Source organism: Linderina pennispora (assembly GCF_002104995.1).
Source record: "Linderina pennispora strain ATCC 12442 chromosome Unknown DL89scaffold_9, whole genome shotgun sequence".
Lineage (NCBI taxonomy): Eukaryota > Fungi > Kickxellomycota > Kickxellomycetes > Kickxellales > Kickxellaceae > Linderina > Linderina pennispora.
In genome coordinates, this window is record NW_024468257.1 from 518,044 (window position 1) to 543,247 (window position 25,204).

The following is a 25,204-nucleotide window of genomic DNA, read 5'->3' on the forward strand; positions in this document are numbered from 1 at the left end:
ATCTTTCTGATCCACATAATACCAGGTGTTCGAGTGTGTGCGGCAGACCCTTGTTGTCTGTGGCAATGGTCGGCACGCAAATAGTAAGACGACACATCGGGTTCGGAACCCGACACAGTACAACTCGCATGTTATTCTCGTGGTGACGGTACACCGTGGTGCGGAATCCCTGACCAGCAGTACCACTCTGGTATTCAAAGTTGTCGCCTTCTCTAACAAAAAGTGCGCCTGGCTGAGCTGATGTAGATGTCATGTTGAGTAATAGAAAAATGAGTGCGGAAAATATGCAGAGAAGGGATTAGTCCGGTGCGCTTTTAAAGACGTTAGGATAGAAGGCTGTGGTTCATCTCTGAGCCAAAGCCGCAGCAATTGTAGAGAGCTGGGCATAGTGTGCGAAAAGTGTTTGAATGCAGCTGCTGTGACATCCGAATTCCCATGAGCTGAAGCATAAATGCAGCTTGTGGTTGTCAAACAAGCCTGTCATGTGGACAGCGGATGGCTTAGCAGTTCATAGTCCTTCCTGCGCCAATCTGTTGCTTTGCGTGCTGAGTGTAGAGGTAAATTTGAGTAGATGTATGTGTAGCGTAGTGTGGACGCCCCGCTTATTCACCTAGGTGCTGCCCGCCATACATATGAACTACTACTCATACACATGCGCTAACCTACATAGTACCTGTGCTATTGTGACATGGCGAGCAAATCGCTGATATCCTAGAATACATGGACAGTGTGAAGAGCGTAATGCCCAGACAACCCAGACTCTGTCACGACATGGCCACGGTCCTTTTGGCCGCAGTGAGAAACAAGCAGACATCACTTTCCACCCGAACAATGCCCAGGTATTCGGAAACTGCCGATCCACGTCTGTGCATTCATGGCTGCATGTCCCTGAGCCATTTTTTGCAAGGGTTGTCAAGGGATGCGGCAACCCAAACCCTGTTTCGCTCCTCATTCTCCTCATCATCGTTTTTACTGCTGAAAATGAGTACTCCTAATAGTGAGTTCGATACCATTATGTCCTAGATGTACGTATTATTTTGAAATACATAGTCTGGTGATGGTTGCGTAGATGCATCACTGACTGCTGCTACTTTGCTATGGGTACCTGGAAAGGATCCTGATACACCGGTTCAGAAACAGAAATGCACTGCTCTAGTAGGCGATACTACAGCGGAGCTCGATAGGTGTGCGTTCCAGTGGGGTCCTGACAAGTTCACTCTTGCACCAACGACACTGCGTGTCAAGACTGGTGAGTTCGCAGTTGCTGTCAGCAGAATCGGAAGCGGAAAGTCGTCCCTGCTGTCTGCTATCTGCAGTGAGATGCCGCTGGTTTCAGGCACAGGGTGCACATATGGTCGGATCGGGTACGTCAGTCAGAAGCCATGGATCATGAATGCGACGTTCCGTGAAAATGTGCTGTTTGGCCAGGCGTTTGACGAGAAATTCTACTGGCGCGTTGTCGAGGCGTGTGCACTAGCCCAGGATGTCAAGCTGTTCCCGGCGCAAGATTTTTCAGAGATCGGACCGCGTGGTATCAACCTGTCTGGCGGACAGAAGGTGCGGCTAGCATTGGCCCGTGCTATTTACTCCCGCGCAGACATCTATGTTTTGGATGACCTACTGGCGGCGGTTGATGCACATGTCGAGCGGCATCTAATCGAAAATGTGCTTGTTGGCAATGGAGTGATCAGTGACAAGACGCGTATCCTGGTCACACACGCCGAGCATGGCCCAGTCGCTGCAAATGTATCTGCTTATGAACGCCTTGGCCAGCATGCTTCAGGTCCAATTAGGTATGGTTGGTGGCTGGATTCAGGAAGGATTGTGGTCTGCACGTTTACGGGAGCATACTCGAACTGAATTGCTTGGCACGCTTCTCCACATGCCATTGCCATAGTTTGAGAGCTTCCCGAGTGAAAAAAATCGCCATCCTTTTCAACTGGGATCGAGCTAAGATCTGCAATTCGCTTCCATATCAGATCTACCAGAAAGTACTAGGTGCCCTCTACGCCTTGAATGTGATTATACATGGTGCTCAGCGGATGCCCATGGCGCTTACTGTCGTTTTGCCTACAGCTGCAGCAGCGTTCCTAGCAAGTCAGATGATCAGTGTGGCGTATAAAAGGCTTAATGGTGTGTTTTACTCCACCTCCAAGTATGTACCCTTGACGTCCATTAAGGTAATTGCGGATTACCAGGAGGTAATGCGTATCCAGGGAGTCCTTGGTATACATTTGCGAGTGTGTGCTTCTCGAATTGCAAACTACAGCAATATCGTGTTGCATAACAATCTACTAGAAAAATCGACATATACTCTGGATATTCAAGCCACTATGGTGGTCAAGTCTGCTATGCTGCTGTATCAGGTTTGACGAACATCCACATCGGGCATAAAATCTGTGCCAGGCGAGGTTGAGATGGTAATGCGGCTTGTGGAGATTATGCTGACTGGTATCAAGAAGGTTTCTAATGCTGGCCATAACCTCAAGCAGGAGCTACCTTTACTTTCAAAATACTTCGTCTATACTGGACTTCCACGCGAGGCACCTACGACCATCGAGGAATCGCAGTCACTCCAGAGCTGGCCAACCGATGGCACTGTCGAGTTCAGGAATTACAGCATGAGATATCGCGAGAATCTGGACACTGTTCTGAATGACATTTCGTTTTCAGTTGGCTGCAAGGAGAAAGTTGGTATCGTTGGACGCACTGGTGCTGGCAAGTCGTCGCTGACATACGCACTACTGCGCCTAATCGAGCCAGCAGGTGGCTCTATCTTCATCGACGGAGTGGACATTTCGACAATTGGTCTCCAGGAACTTCGCTCCAAGATCAGCATCATTCCACAGGATCCGGCTCTATTTTCTGGCACCATCCGCGAGAATCTGGACCCGCTGGAGGAGTTCACTGACGACGAGATTTGGACTGCAATTCGCAAGGGCCATATGGAAGATCTTGTCGATAAGCCAACACAGACTTGCGATATTGATGATGATATGAGTGGCCCGTGGGTCGAAGGAACAGGTCTGGACAAGTGGGTGGAGGATGACGGGAAAAACTTTAGCGTCGGACAGTGCCAGCTCGTTAGTTTGTGTCGCGCACTGCTCTGGGAGCGCAAGATCTTGGTTCTCGATGAGGCGACGGCAAATGTCGACACAAGGACCGACCAGACCATGCAACATGTTATCCGTGAGGAATTCAAGGACTGCACAATCTTGACCATTGCGCACCGGCTCAGGACCGTCATGGACAACGACCGGATCCTGGTCATGGATCAGGGCAGGGTCGCCGAGTTTGACACTCCGGTCAACCTATTGGCACAGAACTCCCTGTTCAAAAAACCTCGTCGAGGGTATGGAGTTCAATGAAAAGCTCCAGGCCATTTCCTCTTGAGCTTTTTCTGAGAGATCTGCTGATACCTACTCGGTTCAGTATTCTATGAAAGGCATGGCAATATATGTGGGTACCGTTGCTATATGTTACCGCCGTCAGCAGTTAGTGATGGTCCATATTAACCAAGTATAGTCTTTGTTATTTATTGGCTATAGAGTAGCCTCTAGCTGGAGCATGGTTGTTGATGCGTATGTTTACAAAACGAGTCGGCTCTGTCTGATAAGGGGCGATTTCTAGTCACTCAGTGCCTTCTGAGTCTTTGTTGCTAAAGGCGGTTGGATAAGCGTGAATACTCGGGCCTACTCCCACCACCTGGGTGGTTGCCCTACTGAGAAGCCCAATTAGTAATCGCCAGAAGCTGCCGGCGTTTAGTGCACAAGCGAAGAAGGATGTTGCCAAACCTATTGGCAGTGTGCAATTGACTGTATAGCGGGAATCCTAACTCGGGATCTAAACACGACAGTTCAAGGTCCAATGGCGATTGAGATCTGCTCATGACTATGAGCAATCGACTTTCGTCCACATCAGCTGCCACTAGTGTATAACACTGAGTATCGGCACAGCTTCTATAATGTAACTACCGAGCTGCTAGCGATGTCTCACATTTAGAATGTAAACAGTATACCAGTATCGTATTGTTCACCTTGAGGTATGGCCAATATGGTCCTTTTCCAAAAGCCGATGCGTCTGCTGTGTGATGTGCTGCGCAGTGGAGCTGCTTTGGGCAAAATATCGCATGTTGATGCTCAGTCAGCAGGCGGAATCGAAAACGCTGGATTGTTTTTTTATCACTAAGCGATTGGGCAGCTTTACTCACGTGGTCATACTGGCATTGGCGGGCTTGCTTACGCGCGTCTGAAAATTTTACGCGTTTTTGATAAGCGCGAGGTTCCGCACCGACTTTTGTCAGCTTTCTCCCAGAACGACTCTTTCCTTTCCTAGTTCTGCAACTTCTTCTCTTTCCACCTTACACTAAAAACACGCTAGCAACAATGACTTCACTGGTGTCAAGCAGCATTTCCTTACCAACACAGCCAGCCACTCTGCCGACGGCGAAGAGGTCGAAGACAACAGCGATAGGTGAGACCTGTCGCGCGACATCTATGCGCAAGGTAATCCTGGGGCAGCGCGACCGGATAGTGACGATAGGCCGCAGCAGCGCGTGCACGCTGCAAGTGGGGTCACGGACAACGACGATATCGCGGTCACACGCGTCAATCAAGCACTTGGGCACCCGATTCGAGCTGCACGTCCTGGGCCTGAACGGAGTGCGCATCAACGGCGTACTGCACTTGAGCGGCTCAATTGTGGAGCTGCACGACGGTGACATGCTTAATTTTGTCGGCGCCAAGTACCAGTTCCAGGAGCCCGAGAAGCCCAAGGAACACGTGGAGGAGCATGTGGAGGAGCATGTGGAAGAGCCAGCGGAGGAGTGGTGGCCGGAACCGGTGCGCAAGCGCAAGCACGACAGCCTGAAAAACATCGCGCTGCCAAGTCTGCCGAGCGAGGGTGAGCTATATGAGAACTCGACTGATACACTGGTGGCTACGTCGGAGATCGGGATCGAGCACTTGGGCAAGAGCCGGGCGATGCCCAAGTTCATTGACGACCTGCCGCCGTCGTCACCGCCACCTATGAGCTCGCTGATGGATCTGATCGAGGATGGTGAGCACAGCGAGGGCATCGAGTCCGTGCTCCTGCCACACACCATCGAGCACCCAGTCCCAGTCCGGATTGAGTCGGGTGAGGAGGTGGCGAAGCCGAGCCCCGTGGCGCCCAAGTCGCACTCTGAGCCCCAGCCGAACCCCCACAACGCAGAGGATAAGGAAAACATTCCGCACGACACAAAGCCCCTCAAGGCGCACTCAGCAGGCAAGCGGCGGCATGGCGGCACCAAGCGCAAGGCCCCGAAGCGAGATGACGAGATGATGAAGTCGCTGCGCGAGCTCCTGGGCGTGGTCGACCCGAGCGAGTGTCTTGCCGACGCCATTGACAGCGAGACCGAGGACTTCTTGTCGCACAAGCCAGCAGAGCCCCTCAAGACGTCGTCGGGCACATCGCTGGTCGACCTTATCGTCTCGACCATGGTGTTCTCGGCGCGCACGTCGCACACGATCAGCGACCTGCTCCGCGATCTCAGCAAGACCGAGCAGGATGCGGAGTCGATGCTGTGGCGGCACCACGTGACGTGGACGCTCTTCCACAACAGGTGCTTTGGCCGCGTCGAGCGTCGGGTCAAGGATGCCTCGGACCGCCGGGCGGAGGACAGATGGTACTATGATGCCCAGAAGGATGAGTGCCAGGAGCGCAGGGAGAACTTTGGCGGGCTGGTGCGCACGGCCAGACGGTGCACGCTGAGGGATACCCAGTACTTCTTCAAGCAGGTGCCCAAGCTCCCGTCGTTCCGGTACAAGTGATTCGGCGGCCCCAGTAACAGGTGATAGTTTCCTTCTCCGGTAGTACCAAAGCCCTGAAATAAAAAAAACCGTGTATTGCATCACCAGCAAGTGTGTCGCCGATTCCGGCATAGTTGGGGAGCCGAGAGAGGCTGGATCCAACCGCGCGAAGCCTGTTCGCGCAAAATGGGCCCTCTCGCATGGAGTGACGTTCTATGAAGCGTATGAGCACTCTTGCGATTGCCCGTTGGGCTTCCCGGAGAAGCAGCCGGGCCTGGAATCGGGGAAGGCGGCTGCTGCATACCGTGATGCGACACATGCGGGTTCCTGGGGATGTGTCTGGCAATGCAGCAGGCTCGCTGCTGACTCACTCCGGCGACTTTCGAGCCAACCAGCGTCGAGCAATCTGCGGCAAGCAGGCGGCGCTGGTGGCGCTCAGCCCGCAGCGGCCGGGATTACAGGTTTCTGGGTGCACATGTGCATATCAATTGAGATGGACGGAGGCAAACAAGCAAGCGGACAGGCTGGCTGGCAGTCGGGAGAGGGCAGCGGGATCACACGGTTCAGGGCTTTCGTTGGGATGCGCCAGTGGGTAGCTTTCTGGATCCTTCCGACTAGTCCTCTCCCATCCATCCATCCCAACGGAGGCTCTGCCCAAGTCATCCAAAAGTGTGTTTTTTGCAAAATCGCCTGAGGTTACGTAGACGAAAAAAAAACCATCCGCAGGCTGGTGGCCGGCCCTCTCAGTTCCACACATGCCCGAGCGGTGGCTGCGACGTATTCCCTCCCCATCGGCCGTGCTCCTCAGGCTGTGCGTGCTTGGCCAATCGCGGGGGGCGCACAGCCTGATGTGGAAATAAAGCTCAGGCAGCAAAATAGCGCGCTGGCGCTTTGCTGGCACCCACGGGTGATGAAATCAGGATAGGGGGCAGGTGGGACGGATAATGTAACCCCCCCAAACCCGGCGTGCGGCCCAGCCCTCGGTCGCGCCATATAAAAGACGCCAGCCGCGCCGCGCCCTTGCTATCTTCATCAGCTTTTTCCACTCTTCTTTAGCAAAAGATTAGTTTCTCTCTCTCCCCTCCCCTCCCTCTCTCCTCCAAACAAGGTTTACCAAATCAAACAATGGGTGTTCTCGATATCGTCCCCGCTGGTGTCCTCACTGGTGACAACGTGAAGAAGCTCTTCGACTACGCCAAGGAGCACAAGTTCGCCATCCCGGCCATCAACTGCACATCGTCGTCGACTGTCAACGCCGTCCTTGAGGCCGCTCGTGACCAGAAGACCCCCATTATCATCCAGTTCTCGCAGGGCGGCTCCGCCTTCTACGCCGGCAAGGGTGTCTCGAACAAGGACCAGCAGGCCTCCATTCTTGGTGCCATCGCCGGTGCCTACCACGTCCGCGCCGTCGCCAAGCACTACGGTGTTCCTGGTAAGTAGCCCAAAGGCGGGATCACCATCTGAGAAGCTTTTCATGTGACAGCACCATCGCTGCTAACTGCATCCCTCTCCGGGAGTTCCTTTTGTAGTCGTTCTGCACTCGGACCACTGCGGCCGCCCTCTGCTGCCGTGGCTCGACGGCATGCTTGCCGCCGACGAGGCCTACTTCAAGGAGCACAACGAGCCCCTGTTCTCGTCGCACATGATTGATCTGTCGGCCGAGACCAAGGAGTTCAACATCTCGACCACCGCCGAGTACTTCAAGCGCTGCGCGCCGATGAAGCTCTGGCTGGAGATGGAGATCGGTATCACCGGTGGCGAGGAGGACGGTGTCAGCCACGACACCTCTGACAAGTCGGCCCTGTACACTCCCTCGGAGGACGTCTACGAGGTCTACCAGGCGCTGTCGCCCATCGCCCCGTACTTCTCGATCGCCGCCGCCTTCGGTAACGTGCACGGCGTGTACAAGCCCGGCAACGTCGTTCTGTCGCCGCAGCTGCTGGCCGGCCACCAGAAGTACGTCAAGGAGCAGATCAACTCCGAGTCGGACTACCCTCTGTACCTGGTCTTCCACGGTGGATCGGGCTCGACCGAGGACGAGATAAAGGAGGCCGTCTCCAACGGTGTCGTCAAGATGAACGTCGACACTGACACCCAGTTCGCCTACCTCGAGGGCGTCCGCAACTTCGTTCAGGAGAAGAAGGACTACCTCGCGAGCCAGGTCGGTAACCCCACTGGCGAGGATTCGCCCAACAAGAAGTACTACGACCCGCGTGTCTGGATCCGCGAGGGCGAGAAGACCATGTACTCCCGCGTCCAGAAGGCCAACGCCGACCTGGGCAACGTCAACACCCTCTAAGTTTTCCTCTAGTATCTTGACTGGCTCTACTTCCCCAACAATTACTACTCGTCTGTAAAGAAGCCATGCCTCCCCTACTCCTGTGTTGCGGCGGTGCTGTCCGCGAATCTTCCTGCGCTTATCGTCGTGGCATGCCTGTCCCCAATTCTTCTCCGGTGTCGCCCGATCACAAAGGGCTCCAGATTCCCACACCATTGTGTCGCTGGGCACGGTCCACCACATGAAAACCGCGCAAATTGAGAGAAAAATTCCGACTGATAGGACCGTGACGGCTTCCTGCAAAGACACGGGATCGCCGACGTTTCCATATACAAGAATTAGCGAGGGGCTCGGACGTCGGGTGTTTCGAGTGTGCCACGGGGGCAGCAGCACCTTCTACAGAGGAGGACTGCTATTGTGCATGCGTGCCGATCCCACATAGGGTCAGAACCGGGTCGAGCAACTTGCCGCGGGGGCTGTGAGGCTTGTGTCCAGAGAATAGATGCTTACAGTGTTGTATATGGAGTAGGAGAAAGAGTGTATATCACTAGGGCTCGTGGGGCGTGCCTCTTCTAGAGGGTGGCCTCGCTCGGGACCATCTGCGAGCGGCCAAACAGCCAGCGGATGGGCTTTGGGCGCCCTGTCAACAATGGACTTGCGCTCCCACACGCACAGTAGCGGCCACAGCACAACATGGAGCACGACGAAAATGTAGACGAACAGGGCAGCGAAGCAGGGCAACATACATGCCGGCCGAGTCCAGAGGAATGACAGAGACGATCATGTACGCGTTGAGCACGATAATCGCAGTGACGAGCGCAAACGACGCAGCCTTGATGTAGTGCGCAAAGGCAAACTCCTTGCCCATGACCTCCGGATACATCTGCAGCTTAAGCAGCGGGATGATGGTTACTGACATGACCACAGACTGGATGACGTTGATGATCTCGCTGAGCATGTCCATGTGGTTGGTGGCTGCAATGCCGACAGCCAGGGCGGGCACCAGCGAGATGGCGCGCGTCACGATCACTCGCTGCCACGGCTTGACCGGGATGTTCCAGAACCCCTCGGTCACGTACTGGCCGGCCATCGTGCCCGCCATGGTCGTGCTCTGGCCGATCGCCAGCACCCCACGCCGTAGACATACTTTGAGCCGTTGCCAAGCACATGCGTAAGGATGTTGGCGCCACCAGCCAGCGAGGCCTCGTACGCCAGGACCCTTGGCGGCCATCATGGCTATTGCCTTGACAAACACGACCACCGACGGCCATGTTGATCAGGAACGCGTAGATAAGACTGAACACCACCTCGACGCGGAAATACGTCATGGCCTCGCGGATCGCACCCACACGCGAGGCCTCGCTGCGGTCTAGCTTGCGCGTGCCTACGAGTGCCGAGTGCAGGTACAGGTTGTGTGGCATCAGGACGCACCCAATGACGCCGACGGCCTGCACTGCAGCGCCGTGGGGGATGCGCGGGATGAACATGCCCTTGACGACCTCCTTGGCGTCAGGCTTGACCATGATCATCTCGATCCAGAAGCACACGGCAAGCGTCGTGATCAGCAGACCAAACAGCATTTCGGTGACGCGGACGCCAAACCGCTGGATGTAGAGAAATAGGAAGCTGTCAACGGCAGTGATGATAACACCGGCCCAAATCGGGATGCCCGTAAGAATGTGGAACGCCGTTGCTGTGCCCACCACCTCCTGCACATCGGCGCCGATAATCGCCAATTCGACTCAGCGCCCAAAATATAATGCGGTACCATCTTGGGTACTGCTGCTTGATGTGCTGGGCCAGGTGCTTGCCGGTGACCACGCCCAGGCGCGCTGCCATTGACTGCACAAACATGCACAGGACGTGCGCAACCAACAGCAGCCAGAGCAGCTTGTAGCCGGTCACTTCTGCCTGTGAAATGTCGCTCTCGATGTTTCCTGGATCGAGAAGCGCCTGGCTGATCAGCAGACCGGGGCCGACGAACTTTAAGAGCTTGCGGAACGAAAACCTTGTTTGCTCGCTGTTGTAGTCGACCTTGATGTGGTAGTTCTTGTACAGGTCCTCGTTGGCCGTCGATCCGTCATCCAGCACACCCTCGTCGAGCGCGGACCGCTCAGTCTTGGCGAAGATGTCCTGGTGGGTGGGGACGGGCGTGATCGACTTGGCGTCAAATGGCGGCAGCTCGGAGCTCTCGATGTCGGCGTGCGATGGCTGGCAGCCAATCGCCGCCGTCAGAGTCACGGCGCGCTCCCTGCCTGATGCCCTTTGCCTGTGGGCTCTCTCCAAAAGCCATTACGAATTAGGAGCAATGTAGAAACAACCACGAATAGAGCAGCAAAGGGCTTCAAAGTAATAAAAAGGGACCGAAGGGAGGGTGTGGGGTAAGAATGGAAATTAATATTACTTGCTAGTCAGCGAGAAAAAAGGTTGCTGGGCCGGCAGGAAGGGTGCTATTTAAGCGTTCTAGAATATGCGCGATTTCGCTGAGTCGGAATCAGCCCCTTCTAAAGAAGAAGCCTGCCAAGAACGCTGTGGCCCATTCTGCGCAGACAGCAGCGCATATGATGGAGCGCAGTATCGCTGGGTTTCAATTCTGTAGGACCATTCTGGCATCTGGGATTTTGTCAGTCTCTGGCGTATTGCATCTCTTTGCCGGCTAATCGGATGGAGGCCAGAGTGGCGACTGCAGGATGTAGGAGCGATATTGTAGGCTGAAGGTATTGCGTTGACTATCTCACGTTGTGGCCAGAAACATGCTGTGAGGTGCCAGGTATGGAAATTTCACTGTGCGGATATTCCGGCTCATCTTAGGGAATGCAACCGCTGATATTGAATTCCATGCCAGCCTGTACTCCCCTCCCTCCCCTGCAGGCTTGGTGGGGCAAAGCATGTCGATGCGACTGTGCTCAGGGGCGAGCAAAAATAGGGGCTCACGTTTGGGGCTCGTAATCATCCACAGTGCTCAGCGCAATGTTGCCAGCACTCGCTGGTGCCACGGCCGTTATCGGTCCTGTCCTTCTCACGCTGTCGTCGATATCAGTCATCGCCACCGGCCCACAGTGGCGACAAGGTCAGCTGTGCTGTTGGCCTGCATAAAGATGTATTAGCGGTGTCCAGTATGTCGCCGATCCATTCAGGTTCTGAGTTGCTATCTGAAAAGATTCTATGCGGAGCTTGTGGCAGCTGCCGAAATTCCGCCGCGATTAGAACTTGAACACCTGCTCCGACGAGTAGCCAAGCTCCTTGAAGATTCCACCAACCTCGCCCTGCGAGTAGTCAGGAGCCTTGGGGCCACTGACCGCCTTCATCATGGGCGGCGGGCCGCACGCCACAACAAGCACATTGCCCTCAGAGGGCGCCGGCAGGTACTTCTGCACAAGCTCCTTGGTGACGAATCCAGTCTCACCCTTCCAGTCAGCCGAAGTCGCCTTATCGATCACATAGTGGACCTTGAGCTGATCCGGATGCTTGCGCGCGTACTCATCAAGAGTGGAGCGCAGGATGATGTCCTCCTCAGACTTGTTGGCAAACACCAGGGTCAGCTTGGTCTTGTCCTCGGGGTCGTTGGTGATCTGCTCAATGAACTGCAGCATGGGCGTGATGCCAGAGCCACCGGCAACCATGCCGATCTCCTTCAGGGCGTTGGCCTTGTACGGGTACTTGGGGATCGGGCCCTTCATCTCAATCGTGTCTCCGGGCTTCAGCGTATGGATGTGCTTGGACATCTTGCCCGCCTCGTACGTCTTCACCACGAGATCAAAGTGACCACGCGCGTGCTTGGCCGACGTCGGCGTGTACGGGCGGATCGTGGGCTTCTCATCATCACCGATCTTGGCCTTGACCACCAGGCACGAGGTGACGTTCAAGCCGAGCTCCTGGTTCTCGCCCAAAGCGAACCGGTACAGGGCCGTGTCGTGGTTGATCGGCTGCACCTCGCGCAGAGTGAACTTTGTAAAGTTCTTCGGATCAAGAGCAGTGGTCACCGGAGCGGAACTGACCTCTGCAATGTCGGCCGTCTGCTTCGAGCGGGTGTAGTAGTAGCCTACAGTACGATAAGGGTGTAGCGGAGATCAGACACAAACACGTCAATGGCGTAGCAACGTGATCCAAGTGCGGACTTACCACCGGCGATCACAGCACCTGTTGCCAGAGACTGCCCAGAGAATGCCCGTTGCCGCTCTTACCGCCACCAGCAGCAGCGCTGCTGTATGCGCGGAGCAAACTACATGCAAAAGAGAGATAACGAATTCAAGTTCAGAGTCAGACGATTGCTATCGAGCCTAGGCTGGCGTTTTGAATTTGGAGACGGTACGTACGCGAGGGATGGCGTTGTTACGGAGAGAAGCAAACATGGTTATTTTTTGTCTGTGCTGTTGAGTAGGAGAATAAATACAACGAAAAAATGTTGTCGGAGAAGACAAGACGTGAAAGATTAGAGAAGCAGTCCGCGAGCACCTAATCCTCGCGGCCAAACGCGCAATTGTCCAGCTTAATTACTAATCATGGCTCTTTGTCAGTGCCAGATTTCCGCATCGTTGATGACAAAAGCAGCGAGGTGCTCACCGAAGAAACAAAATGGTTCCGCAATCATGCCTGGAGTTTGCCATCAACACGTCACTCATTCATTGCATACCTAGCCCGACAAACGTGAAGCGGGCCGGAATATGCGGGTCAGGACATCTATGCAGGCTCTCATTTTTGACCAGCATCATGTGGGACAGGATTTAGGCAGTGGGACTGCAAAAACTGTCACCACAATTGATGGTCTGATCAGAGCTGCATATATTCCAGAGTTGAAATTTTGTTGGGTGTCTGCTTGTCCATTTTCTACTTTTGTCCTGAACCCCATTATTATATCGTGCCATGGCGAAAAGAGCAGCTAGTCGATAAGTCTGCACCCCAGTCGAACACAGTCAAGCGCGCCAAGCGGTTCCAAACCATGAAGGACCGCTTCCGGAAGGCCGAAAACGTGTTTGAACTATCCCCGATGATGAAGGGCTTCTTCATCACCTGCAACCGCGGCCGCGAGAAAAAGTGCGCCTCGGAGGTCATTGATCTGCTTGAAGCAGTATACCGAGAAGCTGTACCCGGGTCTCGAGGCTGCTGAAGGAGTCAGACAGCGAGGATGAAGAGGCTGGCGATATCGAGAGCGAGATCGCGCGTGAGCTTGAGGACATGAAGTCCAAAAGCAAGCCAAAACTGTTCCGCTCGCTGCAGACCACGATCGACTGCATTGCCTTTGTAAAGTGCGACAAGCGGATCGATCCGGAGGACCTCACCCAGTTTATGTTTAATGGATCTGGTCAAGACCAAGCAGCGGCACACACGGTTTCACAAGCCGTCTGATCCCGGCCAAAGTCACTTGCTCAGCCAAGATCGATGCGATTGTAGGAAGCCGCAAAGAAGGTTGGTGCCAAGCTTCTGGCCGAGGACGCTGAGCCCACGACATTTGCGCTGGCTATCAACGTCCGCTACTGTGATGGGCTCAAGCGCAAGGATATTATTCCTGCCGTTGCCGCCCCCTTTGATGAGAAGCACACAGTGGATCTGGAGAACGCAAAGTACACTATTGTCATTGAGGCGTTCAAGAGTCTGTGCGCTGTCGGGCTTGTCGAGGACTATAATAAGCTCAAGCGGCTTAATCTGCAGACCCTGTTCGACGAGCCAGCGGATAAACCCAAGGCTACAGCAGCTGCCAAGGATACTGCCGCAGAGGAGTTCAAGAAAGCCGAGCCCAAGGAGGAATCCAAGGAGAGCCCGAAAGGAGAACCCGAGGCTGAGTAGGGGTAATAGCTTGGGCGAGCATGATATGTCAGGCATGCGACCATATATGCTGCATTTGGCATACGGACCAAGCAGGTGACTACTCCATGATGCTCAATGCCCTCTTGCAGGTTTCAGCAATCCGATACACAAACTAAAAGAAAAACAATTTCGTGGTATACATGTGCTTAGCGAGGCTTGCTTGTATGGGCTTTGTGGGTTGAACGGCTGTGTTTCGCAGAAAATGATGTGGAGAAATGTCTGGCTAGGCATTATAGCCCGCTGCTACTCCAGAAATGAGCAAATTCACAGCCATGTGGTGGGGCATGTTTCGTGGCAGTAATTTTATGTGTGGCAAACTTATCCACATGCTGACGCAACTGGGGAAATGCTGCTCACACAGGTTCTGTCCGGAGCTACGGGTGGATTGATGCTATTTTTGTGGCCACGGATACTAGACGCATGCTGTTTATAACCACACGCACATTTTTATCCCGAAATGAGGTACCACCGACTTGTTCCCAGTCATTTTTGAAATCCCCGCATGCAGGCTTCCGTTGCCAAGTGCTGAACTCGTGGCAGGCGATGCAAACCACGACATGTTTTACTACGATTGCCTACGGGTAAAAGTGGAGCAAGAAAAGTGGAAGCCCTCGACTCCTGTTCCAACTTGCCTCTCTTTCCTCTCCATCCGCCGACTCGTTTTATATCCAATACTGGCACTTCCGTAGAACCAGCAGCGCTACTTTTATCATAACCTTTTGCTAGACATCTGACAATGAGGCTGCCTTGCAAGCTGCTTGCATTGACATCGCTGCTTATGCAGTCTACCTGGAGTGCGCGCATCCGAAAGGACGTGGTTGAGATTGAAAATGATACTGTGGTTCTTGTTGATGCCACATCTACAATCGACAGCAGCGCAGGACGCATCGAGTACCTGGCGTTTTCGTCACCCAGCACACCCGATGGCACCAAGGGTGTCGTCTATGCACTGGCTGACATCCCAAAGTGCAAGCCAGAGAAGCGCGACGAAGCGTACCTGGCAGCGGCGTATATCCGCATAGCCCTTTTGTCAGACCAGTTGAACTGCCCTATCGAGACCCAAATAGCGCAGGCGCAGTTTGACGGAGCCGTCGGTGCGATCGTCTACAATACATCCATGGGCGTACAGGATCTTGGTGCCTTCCTCAGCGCGCGGCTGATAAAGGAAAGACCCCTGATTCCACTTATGCTGACTGACAGAAACTATGGAACCATTCTGCGCAGCGAGATCGATAGCCTACAGGACGAGGCCATGTATGATCCTATCGGCCGTACACGCGCCATATTTGCCTCTCTGTATGGCGACGAGGAAGGCGATAAGCTGACCGGCTGGGAGATTTCGCTGATCACTCTAGTGGTTATTCTGGCACTGTGTTTCTGCACGTCGTTGACCTTCCATGTGTCGTCGAGCCGCCGGCGCCGGGCTGCACATGCGCAGCGTGACGAGTCTGCGGCTGGGCTTAACAAGCAGATCCAGACGCTGCCTGCCTGCGCCCTCGATCGCCTGACGCTGCGAGAGGTCACTGAGCAGGACGTGCAGGTACTGAGCGAATGTGCTGCACCATTGGCATCGATGCTTAGTGCTGACATTGCCTATACTGTTCGGTCAAGGCCAGCTACCAACTGCAGCCATGCATCTCAGCACGCAGCTAAATGCAGCGAGGGAGAGAAGCAAGGCAGCATTGCCGACACTGCCAGCGAAAAAACGTGCGAAAATGAGGTGGACGAGGCCGACTCTATTCTCAAGGGCTGCATTTCGACATGCATTGTGTGCATCGACGATTTTGTCGTCGGGTCCAAGGATGCGCATCCTACCGTGTGGACACAACTACCACATTGAGTGCATTGACCCATGGCTGACGTCGAAATCGTCACTCTGCCCACTGTGCAAATACGATACGCGCGATGTATTGACTGAATTGGAAAAGTCACACGTGGGACCAAATTCTATGGCCAATGAGTTGGGATTTGAAGATATTATCGGCAGGACATATGCTACGTCAAGCGATGCGAGCAGCTATCTCAACAGTACACGGTCGGGCTTGCCGTTTGGTGGACTACTGCGTCGCTTTTCATTGGTGTCTCGGCGCCTCTCTCTACCTCTACCGGCATGGGGCATGCGGCTAGCCAGCCGTGTCTCCCCTGCCGAGGCTGCTGCAATGGCAATCAATGGGTCAGACGTCTCTGGAGAAGCCATCGGACCGCGCATCGCGGCCATTCGAAAACACCAACGCCATCTTAACCGCCTCGCAGCCGATTAGTTATGTCATGGATATTGAGGAAGATCCGGACCTCTTTGAGGTATCGCGCTATATTGATGACAATGCGGTGATAGAAATCGAGACCAAGGATCCTGAACGGTCGCCCATAATGCCATCGTCCAATCTGCCAGCCGCGACGCCAGCGGAGTCTGCACCCAGCCCGGCGACTAGTAAGAGTCGTGATCACAGCCATGCGGTCGATGTCGATTGCGTGGATGCAGGTGGCAAGAGGCAGCTCTATGGCTTAGTTGAGACTGACTTGAACAGCACTGATCTGCCCAAGTTCATGGACCACCCTAGCTCCTTTTAGTTCTGTCTGTTTAGTTTTGCCTCTTCATTTTCCTAGCTTTACCCGCTCGTTCATATATACACTCTTATTTTCTTAATAATTCGCCAACTGCAGAGATCAAACCAGCAGGCTTATTTTCTGAGCATCGGGGCCTAGGCCGGGCCTATACGAGCACCGTCCATCCTCTACCAATCCGATTACTCTCGAAGGATGCTGCCGATCAACACCATCTCTGCCCAGGACATGGACAAGATCTCCGAGTAGTTTCAAAACATGAGTGCAACAAAGAAGAACCAGAGCGATGTACAATGCTGCGCAGATCACCTGGTGCCTAGAAGCGTGGGCATCGCTATGCCCATGGGGCATGCGGTGTACGCAAGCGATGTTTTGTGTCTTGCATTACATTTAAGGAACTGGCGTCCTGCATGCATCAAGCAGATACCTGCTTCCAGGTGGTGTCTAATTTCTCCCTTCAACGCGTTCGCCTTTATTTCTGCCAAAAGCATCTCCTGGTCCCTTGGGTGTTTGGCATGGTCGTGGCTGTTTCGGAATTTTAATCAAACAAGAAACCCACTGCTCGTCTAGTAGTGCAGATAGTCTTCCTATTCATCTCCTCCTCCCGTATATACCCACACAGCACTTTGCCTTCACTGGCTCGCTTTATATATCTCCCGCTTAAAGTACTGTATTTCGGCAATATAGGAAGTTTTTTTTTTTTCGCCGCCGTAAATTTGACCCTCCTCTCCTACTTGCTCCTTCCTCTAATTCCCCACACATTCCCTCATATTCGTTCGCAACCGTCTGAGGAGCCATTCAAATTTACCTCTGCACACTATAATGGCGCGCATTCCGTTCGGCCAACCAGGACCAGTCTCCGCCTGTGTCCTGCTATTTGCTCTATCGAGTATAGTAGCTGCCACGACCAACATCCCGGCCACCATGACAAGCGCACGCGCCCTCCCACCGGGGCTCAGCATGCGACAAACGCGCAAGATCCAGCTATTTGGTGACATCTATGCCCGCTGGTGTGTTAGCAACAGCGAATGCCGCCCGTCCATCGCGACAATCCGAATATTGTATCACAACGCAACGGCGATGGCACGAACCCAGTTCCACATGCAGCGGTTGCGTCGCCAGAGACACTGAGCGACACGAAAGATCTTCATTCTGTTGGCTGCCATCGTATTCCTGTTCCTCTTAGCCCTGGGTATTGCTATGGCGCGCGTATCGACAAGTCGGCGACGCCAACAAGAGGAACATATTGCGCAGCAGATCATAACTGCTGCTCGTCCGCCCGAGACGCTGAACAAATCGATTCTCGATATCTTGCCCGTGTTTGAGGTCACTGAGAAGCTGACACTGCGTAGAATCTACATGCGCTCGCCTCAGTTTGCCTTTGACGAATGCTTTGACGATGAGTGTTCCGACGAGTACACAGACAATGACAGCAGCAGCAGCAGCAGAGGCATGTCGGCGTCTATGGTCAGTCTGGCACCACGCAAACCGCAGGCACAAATAAGCAGCTACACTGCGTGCAGACATGTCACCCGAGCTATCTGATACTCAGGCAGCACAGGATATATCGCCAGAACATGTGTACCCAGAAATGCACGGCTGGTCGCCGACACCGGTCTTCGAGCATCCGCAGATAGACAAGTTCGCCAACCGCAGCTTCCCAGGCTCTCCTCGCTTGTCTCTACACTCGTCACTCAATTCAGATAGTTCCGCTGGCCGAGTATGCTCGCTGCCTAAACAGGGCGCGCGTCCTGGCCCATCGAATCAGGTGGGAGACCACTGGGATGACCAAACACCAGTACGCGACATCGAGAGCGAGTGTGTTCCAGGAGTCATTCGGTACCGCGACCAACGATCTCGTTCACTGGATCCTGACACCAGAGCCCACGCCGGGTTTCGACTCGTCTGATCACTCAGTACCCATTGCTCTGCGCACAGCTGTCAGTCAGATCGAGTGCAGCAGCAGGTCGGTGTGTGGCAGCGACGATGGACTGGGCGCTTGTCCGATCTGTCTCGAGGAGTTTGAAGGTCGGCGACCATGTACGCGAGCTGCCGTGCAAGCACAAGTATCACTTGATATGTATTGACACATGGCTTGTATCGCGCTCTACCAGCTGCCCGTACTGCAAAATGGATATCCGTCGCTGGTACTACGGTCCAGATGTGCCCGATGCTATCCCGAGATCAGGCCCTCTCAGCAATGCACAGCACATGCCTATCGACTACAATGGGGGACCAATAGAGTCGGTCATATCGATCCCAGACGATGCCACTATGGCTGGCCGATCTAGGTGGGGCAGAGTGCGTGCTGCCATGCGTCGTGCGTTTGAGCCGGATCCCATGATGACTTGAGTACATAGGTCAACGGGAGGCGGTGAATTCCACAGCATTTGGGTTGCACCAGGCATCTCACTCAGATCTAGCAGGGTACATCTGTTTGTCGTCAAGCCTTTTGTTCTTTCGTTGGGATAGCACAACTGACAATAAAAAGCACGAGTGTATGTTGACAGCGCCATGCAGACATCCAGGCAACAAAAATACCGCACATGCAGAGAATGGTATATTCATACCACTGTTCTGGATTCTACAAAGACAGCAGGTCAAAAAGATAGAAAAGCGCGCAAAAAACCAGACTCAAGAATCAACTTTACGTGACAAGCGTTCCCTGCCGAATGAATAGCAAAACCCTCACACCATCGTGCGTATATATTTTAAAGGAATGAAATTCAGAAAACGACTCAGTTGGCCTCGCCCTTCTCCCTGACTGGGTCAAAGTACGGGTGGGTCATGGCCTCCTTGGCCGTAAGCCGCTCCATATGGTCGTACCTCAGCAACCGGTCAAGGAAATCGATAGCCTCGGGCGACACAAACCGCTGGTTCTCGATGGTAATAAACTTGTGCCAGCTCTTCTTCGGGTACGTTCCTAGGATCTTGTTGTAGTGCTCGTCAAGCTCGATGTTGTACTTCTTCAAGTACACCAGCAGGTCCTCAGTGCCCAGAACCTTGGCGATCTTGACCAGCTGGTCGTAGTTGTCGTGGCCGTGGAAGAACGGCTCCTTGCGGAAGATCATGCTGCCAAACATACAGCCCAGACTCCACATATCAAGCGAGTAGTCGTACGGCGTGTAGTCGACAAGCAGCTCGGGGCCCTTGAAGTACCGCGATGCCACACGCACATTGTAGTCGGTACCCGGGTGGTAGAACTCGGCCAGGCCCCAGTCGATCAGCCGCAGCGTGCGCTTCTCGTGGTCAATCATCACATTGTGCGGCTTGACGTCTCTGTGCATAATGCCACGCGAGTGCGCGAAATCCAGCGCCTTTAGCAGCTCGTGGATATAGTAGCGCACATCGTAGTCCGTGAACATCGGGTACAGGACCTTGAAGTCCGTGTTGTTGACGTATTCGGAGAATCAGCGCCGGCGTGCGCGAGTGCTGGTCCCGCACCACATCCAGGAGCTGGATGATGTTGGGGCCGCCGGACAGGTTCTGCATGATCTGGATCTCGCGCTTGATCTTCTTCTTCTTGACGGGCTTCAGCACCTTGATAACGCATGCCTCGTCGTTGGCCACGTTGGTGCCCTCAAATACCTCCGAGTACTTGCCGCGCCCAATCTTGCGAATGATCTCGTAGTTGTCCTGGTTGCCCCACTCGACCTGCAGGTTGTCGTAATCCCAATACGACTGCGGCATGTTGCTGTTCGCGTCGGCGTAAACCCGCGACCGCGTCACAATCTGGCCCGCATCGTTTGTCACAACGTCGCCTTGCTTTCCTTGCATGTCCGTATCAATATCCTCCGTAAAACTATATACACGGGTCAGTTTAGCCAGCCACTCATCAACTCGCACTGTATGCCAGCACACGTATATAGATAAGAGAAGGATGAGGAGGTGAAGCGCCCGCGAGTAGGGATTGTGCAGCTGGGCCGCCATTATCAATGCGTTGCTTGGAGAATAATGGAACAAGTGTGCTGTATCGAAATATAGATATTGTCTTTGGAGAAGCAAGAAAGGTCAGAGGCAACAGGGGAGCGTTTGTGGCACGCACTGGTGGACAAGTCAGGGGCACTGGAGAATGGAAGGGTTGTATCAGTAACTGCGAGAATGGAGGGATAAAAAGCGCAACAGCTGGTGTATCAGTGTGGGCCAGGCAAGGCAGGGAAGAGCCGGCCGCCTTTATAGCGCTGTCTCCTGTCCACGCGTTGCGGCAGTCTATATTTATAGCGTGCCACGAACCTTCTCAAGAAAAAAAGGGAACTCTTCGTGAATAAAAAAACCGCTTGCTAGAAGCAGGCCCCAGAAGAGGCGAAATGGAAAGCCGCTATGAATACATGCACTCTAGAATGTCGCGATGGAGTTTTCTGCCAAGAGCAGAATTACTACTCTTCAAAGTATGCAAAAGATTGCGGAATATAATAGGGTCTGTCTCCACGCGACACGCATCCACCACTGGCCTGCTGCACTTTCCCACTGCTCGTGACCGAATGCGGGCAAAATCGAGCGCCAATGGCGCAAGATGTTCCCGGTGACCGTTGATTATGCAATTGCGACGCTTACCCGAATTACTAGCAGAAATGAAGGATAGAAATCAAGAGGCAAAAGAGTAGGAAATATAGAAATGGAGGGTGGGGGAGTTGAGTTTGTCCAAGCAATTGCTGCAAATGCAAATGCAAAAAAAAAAGTTGCTCGAAATTCGACGCAAAATCGGCAAGCATTCACGTGCAGCAGCGTCCAGCCAATGGCCTGCGCGCCCCGCGGCCAAATGGCAGTGATCTGGAATCCGGCATAATCAATCTAGTGGGCAGGAGGGGTGTGTCGACAGCACCCAAGGTTAACGTAAACAACGTCTATCAGTCTCGCACTCCCGAAGGCCGGTCTTCTTTGCTCCTCCTAGCTTGCTGACACGCATTATTCTGCAGTTATTCCATCCGACTTTACTACTCTGTAATATTTCCTTGCCCGCATTCACCATGTCCGATAGTGTTTCTGACGTGCTCACCTGGGCGACCCAGTTCTTCTGCAACAGAGACGACCATGACATAGTTAAAGGTATGCATCACATGTACAGTCCCATGGATAAAGTGTAGTGACCAGACTAGAGGCCCAGATCTCAGATGTCAACATCACGTTTCATAGACATTATGACGCTGCGCAAATGCGAGCTGGCCGATCGGGACACCGCTGACGTTCTCAGCGATACACAGCCACTAGCACGTTCACGCATACCTGGTCCGCCGTGCCCTCGCCAGCCTCAGCCCACTGTACCTTGGTTTCTCGGAATCGGAAGAGTCGCTTCTCAATACACAGCAGCCCTGGGTATCGCCGCTGCCCTTGCAGCGGGATGGCTAAACCGCAGCTCTCTGCGATGCAGCCTGACCTGCGTCCGTTCTCTGAAAAGCCGGATACAGCCAGACCACAGAGGCCTTCCTCACTATAGAAGCCCGTCCACGCAGCCGGCGGATGTCCCAGCATTGATATATTCGCTGATTACAATTGAGAATGCGCGGCGAAGGCTTGCGCAGGAGTGGCTGAAGCAGTCAAAGGGTGAGCAGTCTGAGCGTCTGCTGCACCACATTGTCAAGCGCAATGCCCAGGCAGAGGCGAAGTTTGAGAGCATCCTGGTCGCATTGAAGGAGCTGGTGGTACTGCGTGCCATCCGCGACCCAGACACGACCCAGATCGGCGAGCTCAAGCAGGGTCTCGGCCGGATCAGCTCCAAAGCAGCGCCTGACGTCGCGCAAAGGCACGTCTCTGGCCTGATATGGCCCATGCACTGCTAGGGTTCGACCCGGCACAGTGCCTCTCTGTCCTCAACCTAATGTTCCCCATGTCGCCATTGCGCGCTGACCGCCGCAGCTCGCTGGGCACAAACCAATGGCAGCAGCGGTACGCCTTCCCATTGCAGCACACAGCAAGCCCGCGCACGCATCTCCACCAGCTGCTGTACGAGGTCGAGGCATGGATCGACAGCAATGAGTCGGAGACCAGGCGGTTCGAAAGAATATCCATTGGAGTCCAGCGGTGCCGGATGGGCTGAGGACTCCAGACAACTGCCCGGCGTGGCAGAAAGCAGCAAAGGGGTTTGCGTGGGGGCAGCTGAGGCAGAGCTGCACTTCGTATGTGCGCGATGCCATGGCCAGGATCATGGAGCAGCAGAGGCGGATGCAGCCGTGGACACAGCCAAAGGATAAAACGGTGCATTTGGATGATAGCAGCCCGCTAGACGATGTAATTGATGCCGAGAACACACGGATATTGAAGGTAGTCGCTGATGATCTTTCGCCACAGGCAACGGTTATTGAGCGTGTGGTCAGGCACTCGCAGCTCGTCAACCAGCGGTTCTCGCCATATGCGGTCTATACAAGGCTTGCGCAAGACGGGTAAAACTTTATGAGCTTCTAAAGATACAAGTGACGTGAAAAGCATGGCTATGCGTTGGCATCAAGCGCCAGGATGGCGCTGTCTAGGGCATCGAGCAAGCCAACCAGATTGCTCGCGACATTGGCGAACTCGCCTTGCCAGTGCGAGCGCCCGTCCTGGTTCATGGCACTGATCACTGGGTGGTACAGCTCCAGGTCGGGAGTGCTGGTTGGCTCTTGCTGCATTTTGTGTGGTGCGTCGGTTGGCTTTGGCTGGCCAGAGGACGTGGTGGGAATATGTGTCTGGGAGCAGCAGGGACGCAGCCCGGGCATGTCTCGATAGCAGCGGCGGAGTGGACTGGTATGGGGGCGAGGGGTCTGGCGCACTCTCGCTGACCAGAGCCAATGACGAGGAGATGCTGGCAGGCTGCGATGGGGCACGGGCAGTGGATCTAGGCATGTCAATTGGAACCACGCTTGCTGAAGCCGCCAGCCCGCTGCCGATGTCATCCTCGGAGCCAGACACGGGAACCCCCAGCATCTGGTCAGCCGAAACATATTCATCACTTGACGCATGCTGCGCGATCTGCTGCTGACTTGCCACAGGCAGTCACCGACGCTGTGCTGGATACCGATGCGATCGAGGACACCGACGGGCGCTGCCCAGCAGCTGCCGAGGGCGTGCGTGTGTGACTCGCGAGTACCTTCATCTGCGGCGACAAGAAAACCTTGCCCGCTGACTGCACACTGAGCTGGACCGCCTTGCTATGCTCATGGTCGCTGTATGACATTGACCGGCGCGGCACACGCAAAGCACGCTTTGCCAGCCCCAGCTTGCTTCCATCCATACTGGGCGTCATCGGCTTGTCCTCCTCGTCCTCCTCCTGAATCGACCAGTTATTAGGAGTCGATGCTGTCTGGTTAATTCGTGTGCTTTGACAGCTTCAGCTGTGTCCTCTCCCGGCGCTGCTCTAACGGCGAGATCGGAACCAGCAGATGTGCACTTAGGGGTGTTTTTACCCGCTCGTGCAGGTAGTGCTGCGGCTTGCTGTAGTCGCGCGACGGTGTGCTGCGGATCGACGGCAGCGATGGTGTTTGTGTCAGGATGTGCATCGCCGAGAGTTCTTGATGCTGTGACCTCGGGCTGTTCATTGCAGCCACCTGCCGCCTATCGTCGAACGCCATGATCTGCGCCGCTGATGGTACCAGCGGCATCGATACTCGCGACTGCAGACGGGCAGGGAGGTGCGTAGATGGGGCTTCGGTTGCAGAGCGCTTCAAGCCATCGTGGCCTTCAGGCAGATCGCTGAGTAGGCTGGTCTTGGACTTGTCGTTGGTCATACGCAAGAGCCGGAGTGTGGCCATGGCATCGCGCAGTTTGGACGGGTAGCTGCCCAGATTTGGTTTGCGACGCCGACGGGCTGTTCTGGCTTGCTCCTGCTGGCCGCGACCAGCGCGGGGCCAGCGGCGCAGAGAAATCCATGTCAGAAATGCCTAGGTGTTGCTGTGAGACAGACCGGCCCAAAGGGTTGGTGTCATGTGGGGATGCTCTGGAATGCCGGCATCGCCGACCTCGGAGTCATGCCCGATCCCAAAGACGTCCGACCACTGGCTGTCGAGCCTGTGAGGTGGCTCCAGTCAGTGCAGCGCTGGTAGGCGCAATCATGTTGTGGACCATGCTGGTGTCGACCCAGAGCTTGTTGCCCGGCCTGCCATTTTGTGGAGTCTCAGCCGTGTCCATCGGATATCTGCTGCCTCCCAGCGGTGCACCCGATAAGGCCGCGTCGCTGTCCTTCCCGCTGTTTCCTCGTAGATGTCTCTTGATCGCCGCCGGGAAAGCGTCGATAGTGACGCGACGCGAGTTTTTCACTTCATTCCGGAGCTTCTGGGGCGAGAACAGCTTGCTTTGCTGCACATCCAGCACCGGCAGCGGATCCACTGCCATAGGAGTTGAGGGGACGCTCACCATATCGTATTCCGGTTCAGTCTTCGAATTGAGTGCGGCCAAGGGACTGGCCAGGCGTATTGCCTGGGGCAGGTCTCAGCGGCGGCTTGTACTCGAACGACGCCGGCTTGTGGTCTGACTTGCCGCCCAGCCAGCGCCGGCGCACGCTGTCAGGCACCAGCCGGAACTTATTGTGATGTGACTTGCCTGCTTTCTCGGTGCTGCCTAGCATGCTGCGCTTGAAGCCCTTGTATTTCTTCTTACCGCCCGATGAACCGTAGTCTTCCATGTCGTCGTCGGACTCGGCTGCGACTGCGGCTATCCGCAGTGTGGGCATATCTGATGCCTGGCTGCGGACGGCATTGAGATCGAGGCTGCGGCGGGTGCCGTTGCTTCCGCGCTTGCGCCGACGACACGCTGTTGCGGCCGCTGAATGTGCCCGGACTGGCATTGCTAGGGTTGTCCT

General features: G+C 54.6%; 14 protein-coding genes across 14 annotated transcripts; 11 read left to right on the plus strand and 3 right to left on the minus strand.

Annotated features, from left to right (window-relative positions):
* The first annotated feature begins 377 nt into the window (after positions 1-377).
* DL89DRAFT_182247 (uncharacterized protein) lies at positions 378-1,186 on the plus strand. The gene is made up of 3 exons (XM_040883914.1): positions 378-557; positions 716-1,025; positions 1,114-1,186. Exon 2 carries the CDS (start codon positions 721-723, stop codon positions 1,021-1,023), a length of 303 nt encoding a protein of 100 aa, XP_040742475.1. The 5' UTR covers positions 378-557; positions 716-720; the 3' UTR covers positions 1,024-1,025; positions 1,114-1,186.
* An 89-nt stretch (positions 1,187-1,275) lies between these two features.
* Positions 1,276-1,722, plus strand: DL89DRAFT_213058 (P-loop containing nucleoside triphosphate hydrolase protein; the record flags this gene model as incomplete). The annotated part of the gene is made up of 1 exon (XM_040884235.1): positions 1,276-1,722. A coding segment is annotated over one exon (447 nt), but the record flags the coding sequence as incomplete, so codon positions are not given.
* Positions 1,723-1,726: 4 nt separating this feature from the next.
* On the plus strand, positions 1,727-3,368 carry DL89DRAFT_268471 (P-loop containing nucleoside triphosphate hydrolase protein; the record flags this gene model as incomplete). The annotated part of the gene is made up of 4 exons (XM_040887937.1): positions 1,727-1,746; positions 1,774-1,793; positions 1,915-2,366; positions 2,412-3,368. 4 exons carry the CDS (start codon positions 1,727-1,729, stop codon positions 3,366-3,368), a joined length of 1,449 nt encoding a protein of 482 aa, XP_040742477.1.
* A 1,017-nt stretch (positions 3,369-4,385) lies between these two features.
* DL89DRAFT_258543 (uncharacterized protein) lies at positions 4,386-5,810 on the plus strand (the record flags this gene model as incomplete). Its single annotated transcript, XM_040885613.1, has 1 exon — positions 4,386-5,810. One exon carries the CDS (start codon positions 4,386-4,388, stop codon positions 5,808-5,810), a length of 1,425 nt encoding a protein of 474 aa, XP_040742478.1.
* An 832-nt stretch (positions 5,811-6,642) lies between these two features.
* DL89DRAFT_182205 (fructose-bisphosphate aldolase) lies at positions 6,643-8,555 on the plus strand. The gene is made up of 2 exons (XM_040883913.1): positions 6,643-7,221; positions 7,307-8,555. Exons 1-2 carry the CDS (start codon positions 6,915-6,917, stop codon positions 8,086-8,088), a joined length of 1,089 nt encoding a protein of 362 aa, XP_040742479.1. The 5' UTR covers positions 6,643-6,914; the 3' UTR covers positions 8,089-8,555.
* Positions 8,556-8,710: 155 nt separating this feature from the next.
* Positions 8,711-10,680, minus strand: DL89DRAFT_258545 (Nramp-domain-containing protein; the record flags this gene model as incomplete). Its single annotated transcript, XM_040885614.1, has 4 exons — positions 8,711-9,213; positions 9,278-9,693; positions 9,719-10,336; positions 10,619-10,680. 4 exons carry the CDS (start codon positions 10,678-10,680, stop codon positions 8,711-8,713), a joined length of 1,599 nt encoding a protein of 532 aa, XP_040742480.1.
* Positions 10,681-11,270: 590 nt separating this feature from the next.
* Positions 11,271-12,419, minus strand: DL89DRAFT_258546 (cytochrome-b5 reductase; the record flags this gene model as incomplete). The annotated part of the gene is made up of 3 exons (XM_040885615.1): positions 11,271-12,109; positions 12,190-12,244; positions 12,384-12,419. 3 exons carry the CDS (start codon positions 12,417-12,419, stop codon positions 11,271-11,273), a joined length of 930 nt encoding a protein of 309 aa, XP_040742481.1.
* Positions 12,420-12,899: 480 nt separating this feature from the next.
* Positions 12,900-14,005, plus strand: DL89DRAFT_268475 (uncharacterized protein). The gene is given in 5 exon segments (XM_040887938.1): positions 12,900-12,949; positions 12,981-13,135; positions 13,177-13,355; positions 13,385-13,454; positions 13,474-14,005. The coding sequence occupies 5 exon segments, from the start codon at positions 12,931-12,933 to the stop codon at positions 13,849-13,851; spliced, it is 801 nt and encodes a 266-aa protein (XP_040742482.1). The 5' UTR covers positions 12,900-12,930; the 3' UTR covers positions 13,852-14,005.
* A 518-nt stretch (positions 14,006-14,523) lies between these two features.
* DL89DRAFT_268476 (uncharacterized protein) lies at positions 14,524-16,500 on the plus strand. The gene is made up of 3 exons (XM_040887939.1): positions 14,524-15,688; positions 15,714-16,007; positions 16,051-16,500. The coding sequence occupies exons 1-3, from the start codon at positions 14,609-14,611 to the stop codon at positions 16,441-16,443; spliced, it is 1,767 nt and encodes a 588-aa protein (XP_040742483.1). The 5' UTR covers positions 14,524-14,608; the 3' UTR covers positions 16,444-16,500.
* Positions 16,501-17,180: 680 nt separating this feature from the next.
* Positions 17,181-17,765, plus strand: DL89DRAFT_182396 (uncharacterized protein). Its single transcript, XM_040883917.1, has one exon. It carries the CDS (start codon positions 17,260-17,262, stop codon positions 17,566-17,568), a length of 309 nt encoding a protein of 102 aa, XP_040742484.1. The 5' UTR covers positions 17,181-17,259; the 3' UTR covers positions 17,569-17,765.
* A 27-nt stretch (positions 17,766-17,792) lies between these two features.
* DL89DRAFT_268477 (uncharacterized protein) lies at positions 17,793-18,931 on the plus strand. Its single transcript, XM_040887940.1, has 4 exons — positions 17,793-17,964; positions 17,990-18,296; positions 18,319-18,407; positions 18,466-18,931. The coding sequence occupies exons 1-4, from the start codon at positions 17,797-17,799 to the stop codon at positions 18,787-18,789; spliced, it is 888 nt and encodes a 295-aa protein (XP_040742485.1). The 5' UTR covers positions 17,793-17,796; the 3' UTR covers positions 18,790-18,931.
* Positions 18,932-19,175: 244 nt separating this feature from the next.
* DL89DRAFT_323580 (casein kinase II subunit alpha) lies at positions 19,176-20,214 on the minus strand (the record flags this gene model as incomplete). Its single annotated transcript, XM_040891402.1, has 2 exons — positions 19,176-19,814; positions 19,885-20,214. 2 exons carry the CDS (start codon positions 20,212-20,214, stop codon positions 19,176-19,178), a joined length of 969 nt encoding a protein of 322 aa, XP_040742486.1.
* A 1,190-nt stretch (positions 20,215-21,404) lies between these two features.
* Positions 21,405-22,214, plus strand: DL89DRAFT_258552 (uncharacterized protein; the record flags this gene model as incomplete). Its single annotated transcript, XM_040885616.1, has 2 exons — positions 21,405-21,483; positions 21,571-22,214. 2 exons carry the CDS (start codon positions 21,405-21,407, stop codon positions 22,212-22,214), a joined length of 723 nt encoding a protein of 240 aa, XP_040742487.1.
* Positions 22,215-23,804: 1,590 nt separating this feature from the next.
* DL89DRAFT_182649 (uncharacterized protein) lies at positions 23,805-24,938 on the plus strand. Its single transcript, XM_040883919.1, has one exon. It carries the CDS (start codon positions 24,275-24,277, stop codon positions 24,875-24,877), a length of 603 nt encoding a protein of 200 aa, XP_040742488.1. The 5' UTR covers positions 23,805-24,274; the 3' UTR covers positions 24,878-24,938.
* Positions 24,939-25,204: the final 266 nt, after the last annotated feature.

What these genes read in the sequence shown, in the direction of transcription:
- DL89DRAFT_182396 (XM_040883917.1), top strand. Translation starts at nt 17,260, where the DNA reads ATGGCGCGCATTCCGTTCGGCCAACCAGGACCAGTCTCCGCCTGTGTC.
- DL89DRAFT_268477 (XM_040887940.1), top strand. Translation starts at nt 17,797, where the DNA reads ATGCGCTCGCCTCAGTTTGCCTTTGACGAATGCTTTGACGATGAGTGT. An exon ending in GCTACACTGCGTGCAGACAT is followed by an intron (nt 17,965 to 17,989) that starts GTCACCCGAGCT and finishes TCTGATACTCAG; the next exon opens with GCAGCACAGGATATATCGCC. An exon ending in TCGAGTGCAGCAGCAGGTCG is followed by an intron (nt 18,408 to 18,465) that starts GTGTGTGGCAGC and finishes AGGAGTTTGAAG; the next exon opens with GTCGGCGACCATGTACGCGA.
- DL89DRAFT_182205 (XM_040883913.1), top strand. Translation starts at nt 6,915, where the DNA reads ATGGGTGTTCTCGATATCGTCCCCGCTGGTGTCCTCACTGGTGACAAC. An exon ending in CAAGCACTACGGTGTTCCTG is followed by an intron (nt 7,222 to 7,306) that starts GTAAGTAGCCCA and finishes CCTCTCCGGGAG; the next exon opens with TTCCTTTTGTAGTCGTTCTG.
- DL89DRAFT_268476 (XM_040887939.1), top strand. Translation starts at nt 14,609, where the DNA reads ATGAGGCTGCCTTGCAAGCTGCTTGCATTGACATCGCTGCTTATGCAG. An exon ending in CCAAGGATGCGCATCCTACC is followed by an intron (nt 15,689 to 15,713) that starts GTGTGGACACAA and finishes TACCACATTGAG; the next exon opens with TGCATTGACCCATGGCTGAC. An exon ending in GCATGCGGCTAGCCAGCCGT is followed by an intron (nt 16,008 to 16,050) that starts GTCTCCCCTGCC and finishes TCAATGGGTCAG; the next exon opens with ACGTCTCTGGAGAAGCCATC.
- DL89DRAFT_268475 (XM_040887938.1), top strand. An exon ending in TCATTGATCTGCTTGAAGCA is followed by an intron (nt 13,136 to 13,176) that starts GTATACCGAGAA and finishes AGGCTGCTGAAG; the next exon opens with GAGTCAGACAGCGAGGATGA. An exon ending in GAGGACCTCACCCAGTTTAT is followed by an intron (nt 13,356 to 13,384) that starts GTTTAATGGATC and finishes AAGACCAAGCAG; the next exon opens with CGGCACACACGGTTTCACAA.
- DL89DRAFT_182649 (XM_040883919.1), top strand. Translation starts at nt 24,275, where the DNA reads ATGTCAGAAATGCCTAGGTGTTGCTGTGAGACAGACCGGCCCAAAGGG.
- DL89DRAFT_182247 (XM_040883914.1), top strand. Translation starts at nt 721, where the DNA reads ATGGACAGTGTGAAGAGCGTAATGCCCAGACAACCCAGACTCTGTCAC.